At 38.7% G+C, this 12230-nt stretch overlaps 1 protein-coding gene across 1 annotated transcript; it reads right to left on the bottom strand.

Moving 5' to 3' along the window:
* Positions 1-10898: 10898 nt before the first annotated feature.
* On the bottom strand, positions 10899-11828 carry LOC102905291 (olfactory receptor 4X2-like). Its single transcript, XM_006984390.3, has one exon. It carries the CDS (start codon positions 11826-11828, stop codon positions 10899-10901), a length of 930 nt encoding a protein of 309 aa, XP_006984452.3.
* Positions 11829-12230: the final 402 nt, after the last annotated feature.

The following is a 12230-nucleotide window of genomic DNA, read 5'->3' as shown; positions in this document are numbered from 1 at the left end:
CTTTTTCTCAACTGTGTATCTATTGTCATCAATATCACTGTAAAAGTAGCTTTCTTGGTCTTTACAGTCAGTGAGAACATGGATCATGGGCTTCCATATGGTTTCTGGTGACGACACAGACCACAAACCTGGCCCTGGCTGCAGTAGGACCAAGGACCCAGACAAGACCCTCAGAGGCAGCCCAGACCACAGGCATCAACATGGCTTCTCCAGCACATATTTGTTCTTTGTAGTGTCTCCTTGTGAGGCAGGGTAGCCTGGCTCAGCTTTGGGTTTCTTATACATAGCTTTTATTATGTTGAGGTATATACCCTCTAGCCCTACGTTCTCTAGGAGTTTTATCATGAAGTCATGTTGGATTTTGTCAAAGCCCTTTTCTGCATCTATTTAGATAGTGATGATATTTGTAGTCCATTTATATGGTTTCTTACATTTATTGACTTGTGTATGTTGAACAATGCTTGAATTTCATGAGTAAAGCCAACTTGGTCACAGTGTATAATCTTTTTGATGTGGTCTGTTTGCTCATATTTTATTGAGTATTTTTGACTCTATGTTTATCAGAGATATTGGCCTATAGTATTCATTCTTTTCTTTTCTTTCCTCCTCCTCCTCCTCCTCCTCCCCCTCCTCCCCGCTCCTCCTTCTCCTCTCTCCTTCTTCAAATAGTTTAAGAAGGTTTGGCTATAGATCTTTGAAAGTCTGGTAGAATTCTGTCTTAAATCCATCTGGCCTTGGCTCCCCTCTCTCTCTCTCTCTCTCTCTCTCTCTCTCTCTCTCTCTCTCTCTCTCTCTCTCTCTCTCTTGTTCTGGAAGGGTTTTTTATTACCATTTCAACTTCCTCAATTGTTATGGGTCTATTTAGATTGTTGACTTCTTGGTTTCATTTTAATGATTTGGCTGAATATAAAAATTTATCCATTTCTTTTAGGTTTTTCAGCTTCTTGGAGTACAGATTTTAAAAATATTCCCTTATAATACTCTAAATTTCTTTGGTGTATGTTATAATGTTTCCCTGTTTATTTCTGATTCTGTTAATTTCTCTCTCTCTCTCTCTCTCTCTCTCTCTCTCTCTCTCTCTCTCTCTCTCTCTCTCTCGTTAGTTGGGCCAAGAGTCTCTTAATCTTGTTTATATTTTCAATGAACCAGCTTTTAGATTTGTTGGCTTTTGGCATTGTTTTCTTTGTTTCTATTTCACTGATTTCTGCTTTGATTTTTTTATTATTTTTTTGCCATTGACTGGATTTGGATTTGATTTGTTCTTGTTTTTCCAAGTATTTTAGTTTCATCATTAAGTCATTTATTTGTGCTTTTTCTGAATCTCTTTTCTTTTTCTCCTTCCTCCCCCCTCCCTCCCTCCCTCTCTCCCTCCCTCCTTCCCTCCTTCCCTCCCTCCTTTTCTCCCTCCCTGTCTCTCTCCATCTCTCTTTTTCTCCTCTTTCTTTTGCTCTCTCCTTCCTTCCTTCCTTCCTTCCTTCCTTCCTTCCTTCCTTCCTTCCTTCCTTCCTTCCTTCCTTCCTTTCTTTCTTTCTTTCTTTCTTTCTTTCTTTCTTTCTTTCTTTCTTTCTTGACAGGGTCTCTCTACATAGCCTTGGCTGTCCTGCAACACACTGTGTAGACAAGGTTGGTTGAACTCATAGAGATCCATCTTTCTTCTCATCCCAAGTGCTGGGATTAAAGGTATACACCACCATGACTTTTTGATTCTTTAATGTTTTAATGTAGAAATGTAGAGCTATAAATTTCTTTGAAATTCTATAAATTGCTTTCAATGTGTATCTGTGGTGGTATTGTGTTCCCCAAAATATTGTGTACTCTAATAAATTTATCTGGGGTCAGAGAACAGACAGCCACTAAATACAAAGGCTAGAAAATGATGGCACTCACACCTTTAATCCTAGCATTCCAGAGATAGAAATCCCTCTGGATCTCTGTGAGTTCAAGGCCACATTGGAAATAGCCAAGCATGGTGACACACACCTTTAATCCCAGAAAGCCAGCCTTTAATCCCAGGGAGTGGTGGTAGAAAGCACAAAGATATATAAGGCATGAGGACCAGAAACTAGAAGATTTTGGCTGGTTAAGCATTCAGGCTTTTGAGCAGTAATTCAGCTGAGACCCATTCCGGATGAGGACTCAGAGGCCTCCAGTCTGAGGAGACAAGACCAGCTGAGGATCCGGCAAGGTGAGATAGCTGTGGCTTGTTCTGTCTCTCTGATCTACCAGCATGGACTCCAATAACTCGCCTCAGGTTTGATTTTATTAATAAGAACCTTTAAGATTCCTGCTACATGTATCAGAAGTTTTGTTGTGTTGTATTTTCATTTAGTTCCAGGAAGTTTTTTGTTTTATTATTATTGTTTTTTATTTTATTGAAAATAGATTCTGTTCTCATACAATATATCTTGATTACAGTTTCCCCTTCTCCTCCTCCTCCCAGTTACTCCCTACCTCCTGTGCCCTCAAGATCCATTCTTTTTCTGTTTCTCATGAGAAGAGAACAGGCTTCTAGGAGATAATAATAAAACATGATAAAATAAAATGTAATAAGCTAAAACAAAAGCCATCACATTGAGGCTGGATGGGCAACCAAACAGATGGAAAAGAGCCCAAGAGTAGGCATAAGAATCAGAGACTCACTCCTTCATACTCTTAGGAGTCTTATAAAAATACTGAGCAGGAAGCTATAATATATATGCAGAGGACCTGGTGTAGATCTGTGTAAGCCCTGTGCTTGCTGCTTCAGTCTCTGGTGAGTTTATATGAGCCTTACTCAGTTGATTCAGAGGGCTATGTTCTCCTGGTGTCCTCTATTTTCTCTGGCTCCCTCACTCCTTCTGCTTCCTCTTCCATAGGGTTCTCCAAGAAATAAAAAAATTTTTTGATTTCTTCTTTGCCTCATTCATCATTGAGTAACAAGTTGTTTAATCTCCATGAATTTCATATTTACTAGAATTTTTTTCTGTCAAATTCAAGTTTAATTGCATTGTAGTCCAATAGGGTTGAAGGGATGAGTTCAATCTTTTGAATTTGTAAAGATTTGTTTTGTGTTCTGGGGTATGGTCTATTCTAGAAAAGCTCCCATGTGCTGCTGAGTAGAATGTGTATTCTGTAATGTTTGGATAGAAAATTCTGTAGAAATCTGTTAAGTCTATTTGATGTATGATATTAATTAATTCTGATGTTTCTCCATTTCCTTTTTTGTCTAGATTACTATTAGAGAAAGTGGAGCATTGAAAAATAACCTACTATTAATTCATTGATATTAATCTGTTGTTTTTCTGTTGGCTTAGCAGCCACACCTAAATCTACTGATATTTTAACTACCATTTGCACCCCACTGCACTATCAATCTGTTTACCAATAAAGACTCAGGAGTCAAATATTGGGATGGAAATCTACTAGATCAGAGAAACTGAGAAGCAACCAGATGACCTTCCTTTTTGGCTGGAGACACAGCAAGAAAAATATCTCTCCACTCATCCCAAACCAAAAACACCTCCAATTTCTAAGTACCCTTCCTACTCCTTCATGTACCACTTTCTATTCATATCCCTGGGTCCTCTGTACTCTGTATGGCTAATTCTTGACAACTATCCATTGGTTCCACCCCATGATCCAAGGTTAATTTTATTAACACATTCTCGGATTTTCACAGTGTGATTAAATGTCCTTCAACATTAACCTGTGTCTTTAAATTCAGTAATTCTGTGAGAGCCAAGCAGACATCATTACAGACTTCTCAGACTTCTATCAGAGATCAGTCCTCAGTTTCAATTTCCTGAGAATGAACCAGCAGTTTATGAAAGAACCACAGACAATGGACAATCCATCTTCAACACATCTGCCAGCAGAGATGAGGGAGCTAGCATATACTAAACCTGGGCCATCCCAGTCAGTATCTCAAGGCGATGCGACCAAATAGGGAAAAATTCTCTACTCCTCCTTGGAACTTGATCAGATTAGCCCAAAGATGGTAAAACTGTAACCCTAGCCAGCTCTTACTAACCAAGCTAATTAGTACTGTACTAACATAGTTGTCACTTGTTTAAGCCAATCATAGAGATGATGACCTAACTGCTTCTAGAATTCTTTTGACTGTGTATAAAAGGAGCCTTTGAGCGTCTCTTGTGGTCAACATTTTGCCTTTGTGTCAGATGTGTGGCTCTAGCATGCTGGAACTCTTATTCTTGAGGTAATAAATGCTTTTGCTAATTGCATATGTGGATGGTGTGTTTTTGTGGGACTTCTCAAGGACCCTAACAAGCCTATATGTATTTTTTTTTTTTTTTTTGGTTTTTCGAGACAGGGTTTCTCTGTGAAGCTTTGTGCCTTTCCTGGAACTCACTTGGTAGTCCAGGCTGGCCTCAAACTCACAGAGATCTGCCTGGCTCTGCCTCCCGAGTGCTGGGATTAAAGGCATGCTCCACCACTGCCTGGCGCCTACATGTATTTTTAAAAATATAGTTCAGTGCCTCAGAGTTTGGTGTATATATGTTCAGGATAGTAACTTTTTTAAAATTTAACTGTTCCATTGATTAAGATGAAGTGTCACTCTTTATCTCTTCTGATTAGTTTTAGTTTGGGCTCTATTTCATCAGATATTAAGATATTGATGCCTATTTGCTTCCTGGTCCCATTTGACTGAAGTACTTTTGTCCATCCTTTAACTCTGAGCCAGTGCCTATCTTTGAATCTATGATTTTTTTTTGCAAGAAACAGATTTTGTCCATTCAGTCAGTTTGTATCTTTTCATGGAGAATTGAGGCCATCAATATTTAATGTTATTGCTGAGATGTGTGTGTTAATTATGGTCATCGTGTTGTTGATTTCTGGAGTTGTTTTCATTCTCAGTGGTATTTTGTATTTTAATAATTATGGCTTTGTATTTATTTCCACAGTCTGTCTGATATGCTTATACATCTTTTTAGTCCAAAATATTGCTTTCTGTGTTTTTTTGCAAATACTTTTTTTTTTTTTTTTTTTTTTTTTTTGAGACAGGGTTTCTCTGTGCAGCCCTGACTGTCCTGGAACTCACTCTGTAGCCCAGGCTGGCCTTGATCTTAGAGATTTGCTTGCCTCTGCTTCCCAAGTGCTGAGACTAAAGGCATGTGCCACCGTTGCCTGTTGCAAATACATTTATTTTCTTTTTTTTTTAAAGTCTGGATATCAGAAGAACATATCATATCCTATGTGACTGCTATTATGGATGTTGTGAGCTGCCATGTGGTTGCTAGGAATTGAACTCAAGACTCCTGGAAGAACAGCCAGTACCCTTAACTGCTGAGTCATCTCTCCAGCCCAGAAACACATTTTTTTCTTAAAGTTATTTATTTTGTGAAAGTGTTTCTTCTTCAATCATGACAGATAGTTTCGCTGGATATATAGTCTAGGCTGGTTGTCATAGTCTTTTAGAACTTGGAATGCATTGCTCTAGGCTCTTTTGATTTTCATTTTGTATCAAGAATTCAGCTTATTCTGATGGGTTTTCATCCAGATGTGACGTGTTTTTTTCTCTTGCAACTTTAAATATATTTTCTTCATTTTGCATACTTAGTGTTTTGACTATGTATGATATTCCTCCGTTGAGTCTCTTTTCTGGTCTTGTTTATTTAATGTCTGTTTGCATCTTATATCTGAAAGGGTATGTCTTTCCTTATTTTGGGGGAAGTTTTATTGTATGATTTTATTCAAGAGCAAGTCTATGCCATTGATTTGGGATTTTTCTCCCTCATTTATGCCTACAACTTCGTTTGGTTGCTCATTTCCTTTATGTTCCTTCCTGTATACTTTAAAATTTTTGTATTTCTTTGCTTACTTGTTCTTGATCCTCTACTTTATCTTTGAGTCCTGGTATTTTATCTTCTGCTTAATTCTTTGTACTTACAAGGCTTCCTTTGAGTTTTCTAGCTGAGTTATTGGGTTTGTCACTTTCATCTTCATTTCAACTTGATGCATTTTCAATGTTTCTGTCTCCTCATTGAAATCCATTCTCAACTCTTTTTATTATTTCAAGCAGTCTCATGTTTGTGTTTTCTTGGGCATCACTCAGGCATTTATTCTATATCAGCTGTGCTCTGATTTCATTGAGCTCTTTGATGAAGTTTATGATTTTTCTCAGGAGGTTTTGAGACAGAGTCTTTCTTCATAGCCCTGGTTTTCATGAACTCACTATGTAGACCAGGCTCGCCTCAAAGTCACAGTCACCTGCCTACCTCTGCCTCTTGAATACTAGGATCAAAGGAATGTGCCATGCCCAAAAGGTTTATTTATTCCTGTGTCCTGGTGTTTGTCTAAGAAATTTTTATTGGCAAGCATTTCTATAGGACTGATGGATTTTGAAGAGACTATACTGTTTTGATCTTTCATATTTTTTTTTTTTTGGTATTTTTGCAATGAGATCTGAGCATATAGGAGTCCTTTGTTCTAAGTCTGATATGGATAGAACAACTTGGGGCCAGAATTGAGGAGGTATGGGTAAGTTGGGCCTAGAGGTTGGAATATGGCTTTAGTGAAATGAAATCAGATCGACATAGGAGATGGTGCTGGTTTATAGGATTTGCTTCCTGGCCCAAGCCTGGAGTGTGTGAGGGTAAATCTGGCTGGGTAGAAAGGTTGTATGTGGTGTGAGAGGGGGCCTGTGTGTTTGGAGATAGGTAAGGAGGTCCTGTATGAATACTAGAGATTGTTTGTGATACAGGCAGGGGAGGGCAGATTAGTTTGGGGCACTGGATGTGGAATCCAGACTAGATCTGGCTGGCTGGGCTGAGCTAGACCCTGGAGAAGGAGGTGGAAAGTCTGGCTGGGTGCAGAGGTTAGAGTGGCACCTGTGTTTGGTAACAGGTAGGGCAGGTCCTGGTAGAAGCCTAGAAGTTGGTGGTGATTTAGGTAGGTGTGGCCAGACTAGGCTAGGAGACTTGATGTGAGACCTGGGCTAGAACTGGTAGGTTAACAAGGAGTTATTGATGGAGAGGTCAGTCCCTGGAGATGTATGTGGGAAATCTGTCTAGAAGATTGATGTTTTTTTAACATATGCACGGGGCTGGGAGATAGAGTACTTGATGTTCTTGCAGAGGACCCAGTTTGGTCCTGACATTTCACAGTCAACTGTAACTTCAGTTATATGAAATTAGACACTACCTTCTGACCTCTATTTGCATCAGGCACACACTTGGTACACACACAGGCATGCATAAAAAACACTCATAGAAATAAAATGGATAAATATAAAAACAATATGTTGGAATCATAAGGTCATACTTAAAAATACTCACAGTCTACTAAATTGGGAAACCTAAAAAATGGATAAAATTTTCAATAGATATTACTTACCGAAGGTCCATCAAGATCAGATAAACAATTTAAATAGACCTGTAATCCCTAGTGAAATAGAAGCAGTCATTATAAAAGTCTCCCAACCAAAAAAATCTCAGGGCCAGATGATTTTAGTGTAGAATTCTACCAGACTTTCAAAGATAGTTAATGTGAATACTCCACAATTTATTCCACAAAGTACACACAGGAGAATTGCTCATTTTATGAGACCACAGTTACTCTAATACCCAAACTACATAAAGACTCAGCAAGGAAAGAGAATTACAGTCTAACTTACATTATAAACATAGAAGCATAAATTCTCAATCAAATACTTGCAAACTAAAATCAAGAACACATCAAAAAGATAATCTTCCATGATCAAGTGGGCTTCATCCCAGAGATGCAGAGATGGTTCAACATACAGAAATCAGTAAATGTAATCCACCATATAAAAAAACTGAAAAAACCCCCACATGATCATCTCACTAGATTCCAAAAAGCCTTTGACAAAATCCAGTACCTGTTCATGATAAAAGTTCTGAAGAGAATAGGGACACAAGGTGTAAACAGACATTTCCTGTCTTGTCCACCTGTTCCCAAATACCTGGCAGCTGCTTTCCAAATAATTGAATTGAAGACTTACTATAAATGATAAATGGTTGGTTCATAGCTCAGGCTTCTTACTAGCTTACTCCTACATTTAAATTAACCCATTTATATTAATCTATGTATTGCTACTTAGCTCATGGCTGTCCTCTAGCATGTCATGCTTCCTGGGCGGCTGGCTGGTGTCTCCTGACTCTATCGTCCTTCTTCCCATTATTCTCAGTTTGGCTTTCCTGCCTAACTTCCTGCCCAGCTACTGGCCTGCCAGCTTTTTATTAACCAATAAGAGTAATACATATTCATAGTGTAGAAAAGGATTGTTCCACAGCAATGACAGACATACCTAAATACAATAAAGACAGTTTACAGCAAGCCTATAGCCAACATCAAATACAATGGGAGAAAAACTCAAAGCAATTCCACTAAAATCTGGGACAAGATAAGGTTGTTCACTCTTTCTCTCTCTACTCAATATTGTACTTGAAGTTTTAGTTAGAGAAGTAAGACAACAGAAGGAGATCAAGGAGATGGAAATTGGAAAGGAAGAAGTCAAAGTATCTTTATTTGCCGATGATATGATAGTGTATGTGTGACCCTAAAATTCCCACCAGGGAATTCCTACAGCTGATAAACAACTGTAGTGAAGTGGCTGGATACAAGATTAATTAAAAAAACAAAAACAAACCAGTAGCCCTCCTATATACAAATGACAAATGGACTGAGAAAGGAATCAGGAAAACAACACCCTTTACAATAGTCTCAAACAATATAAAATATCTTGGAGTATGTTTAACCAAGCAAGTGAAGGACTTGTATGACTAAAACTTCAAGTCTTTGAAGAAAAAAATTGGAGAAGATATCAGAAGATGAAAAGATCTCCCATGCTCTTAGGTAGGATCAACATAGTAAAAATGGCAATCTTACCAAGAGCAGTGTACAGATTCAATGCAATCCCTATCAAAGTCCCAACACAATTCTTCACAGACCTCAAAAGAACAATACTCAACTTTATATGGAAAACAAAAAAATCCAGTAGGGCTAAAACAATACTGTACAATAAAGGAACTCCCGTTTTGTGTGTTTGGAACCTTTTGTTAAGCTTTTTTTTTTAAGTCTTTTTATTATTTTCTCAATGAGCAAGTAGATATGTAGGCAATGGATATAGGAAGTATTAGGTCAAAGGAATAAACTTACAGTTATATAATGTGAACAAGTCTGGAGATGTAATATACAGCATGAGAACTATACTTAAAATTATTATAGCTGTATGTAGGAGCATACACCTGAAATCCAAGCATTTGAGAATCTGAACCTGGAGAATTTCTACAAGTCTGAGGCAAGTCTTGGCAACATCTTTATCTCTTTGTGTGTGTGTGTGTGTGTGTCTCATCTATAACCTATATATATCATCTATACACATATCTATATCCATATCTAATATCTGTATCTACCTATCTAGATATAATATATAATCTATCTATATATTTTATACATCTATCTATCTATCTATCTATCTATCTATCTATCTATCTATCTATTATCTATCTATCTATCTGTCTGTCTGTCTATCTGTCTATATCTCCAAACAGCATCCAATTATATACTGAAAATTTGCCACAAGAGTGAATTTTAGGCACTCATAAAAAAATAAGCTAAGTATGGAAGTAATGGTTATACTAATTTGCTTCACTGTACTAATAATTTCATTGTGCATGTATATGTTTATATATCATGTATATTGTATAGCTTAAATATGTAGACTATAAATAAAATATTTCTGAAATGTCTGCAAATTGCTGATCTTCCATGGAACTATGGGCTTTCTACTTGGCTATTAGGAGGCACATGGCATCAGTTCATCTCATTTTGGTATATTAACTTTGGACAATTGTAAAGGGGGTAGAAATTGGTACATTTCCCTTTGAAATTAATAAATATATTGTTAGGAGATACTTTAAGACAGTTTTAAAACACACACATATGTACACACACACACACACACACACACACACACACACACTCACAAGGCTTCACTCTTGCGTAAAGAACTATAGGCTACTGAAGAAAGCTGAGAGTGGGAGAGGTGTTCATTCCCAGGGAAGAATACGTTAATAGGTTGTCCAGTGTCAAACTATAAGCCCTGAAACATACACACAAGTTACATTATATAAACTGAATAGGTTATATTTGGAAATACATACACACATATACATATATATGCAAAAACAGTGAAAAAAGAGGCCATGAATTTGAAGGAGAGTAAGAAGGGATATATGAGAGGGTTTAGAGAGAAGAAAGGGGGAGAAAATGTTGCAATTGCATTATAATCTCAAATAAAATATTTTATTAATTAGAAATGTATATATAATAAATCAGGGTCTTACATCCCAGGCTGGCTTAAAACTGCATAACCAAGGATGAACTTGAGATCTTGATGCTTCTGTTTCCAGCTCTCAGGTGCTTGGGATCACAGGAATGCACCACCATGCCAAGTTTATGGGTGTTGGTGGTTAAACCCAGGGCTTTATGAATAAAGCACTGTAGAAGCTGAGCCACATCCTCAGTCCCCCACTCTGTTTAATTACAATGTCTTGATTCCTTGAGGAGCATTTTCACAAGGCATGCAATTCAATTTCACAGTGTAACAAAGGCCTTCATGTTCTTCAATAAGATAAATTCACTGTAGTGGGTGAGTCTAAAGGAAAAGCTGAAGGTATAGTTAGATATTCCCCTTTGCATATTTTCACATTGTTATTTATAGAGGTAAAGATTTGAAACATTCTAAAATGGCTAAATGTATTATAGTATACCTGTAGCAGGGTATATTTTACAAGTACTTAAAATGAAAAATTTAGGATGAACCATAAGGAACAACTCTAGAACTAACAAGAATTTTTTTCTGCTCATTTTGCCCAGTCATGGGAAAATTAGGAACTCAATCATTCCAAACTCATGACCATACAAAGACTCAGCCTCTATTTTTTATCTACTTTTATTGTCCTGATCCATAGACTCTTCATGGCTTTCTTCACTTCTGCATTTCTCAGGGAGTAGATGATAGGGTTGAGGAGGGGAGTTATCACTGTGTAGAACACAGCTATCATCTTGTCTACAGACAGTGTGGCTGAAGGTCTCAGATAGATGAAGACGCAGGGTGCAAAGAATAAGACAACTACAGTGACATGGGACCCACAGGTAGACAGAGCTTTGCGTCGTCCCTCAGAACTCTGAGTCCTCAGATGAAACAAGATGACCACATAGGATGCTAAGAGGACCACAAAACTGATCACAGACAGTGTACCCCCATTGGCAACAATCAGCAGACCATTGAGAAAGGTGTCTGAGCAGGCAAGTTTGAGCAGAGGAAGCACATCACAGAAATAGTGGTCAATGACATTGGGACCGCAGAAGGGCAAGCGGAAGATGAGAAGGATCTGGGCAAAGGAGTGTACAAAGCCTCCCACCCAAGCTGTTCCCACAAGGACAGCACACACCTGTCGGTTCATGATGCTGGTGTAGTGCAGGGGCTTGCAGATGGCCACATAGCGGTCATAGGCCATCACTGTGAGCAGGAACATCTCAATGCCACCAAAGAAGTGGATGAAGAAGAGCTGTGTCATGCAGCCCCACACAGATATGGATTTCTTCTCAGCTAGGAGGTCCAAGATGAGTTTGGGGACTGTTGTAGAGGAGTAGCAGATCTCCACAAAGGAGAAGTAGCTGAGGAAGAAGTACATGGGGGATCCAAGACTTCTGCTTGCTGCGACAGTGACCACCATGAGGAGGTTCCCCAGCACAATGGCTGTATACAAGAGCAGAAATATCACAAAGCAAACTCTCTGTACCTCTTGATTGGGAGAGAGTCCCAGAAAAATGAACTCAGTCACATTGTGTATGTTAGCCATAAGGGAGCAAGTTAGATGGTATGACCTGAAATAATATGAAAGGTGAGGAGTTAGCAACATGGAGAAGGAAGAGCATGCCACGAAGACTGAGAGAAAGTGAAAATGTATTGTGTGTGGCTGGAATAGTCGGGAAATAGCAAAGCATGCTGTAGGAGAGACAACACCATCAGTATCTGAAGGACTCTTAGGGACTTTGGGCTTTATCCTGAAGCCAAGGGCCATCAGCGAGAATGTCTATTATCCAGGCTGAAGGGAGGAGAGGACTGGACTTGCCTCAACTGTATCTACCAGGCTAAGCTGAATCCCTGGGGGAGTCCTTGCTCTGGAGGAGATGGGAACGGGGGTGGGCTGGTGAGAGGGAAGGGGGTGGGTGGGAGGAGGGAGGACAGGGGAATCTGTGGC

This window comes from Peromyscus maniculatus, chromosome 4 (assembly GCF_049852395.1).
Source record: "Peromyscus maniculatus bairdii isolate BWxNUB_F1_BW_parent chromosome 4, HU_Pman_BW_mat_3.1, whole genome shotgun sequence".
Lineage (NCBI taxonomy): Eukaryota > Metazoa > Chordata > Mammalia > Rodentia > Cricetidae > Peromyscus > Peromyscus maniculatus.
The sequence above is the reverse complement of the archived record's forward strand: the minus strand, read 5'-3'. Positions and strand labels throughout refer to the sequence as shown.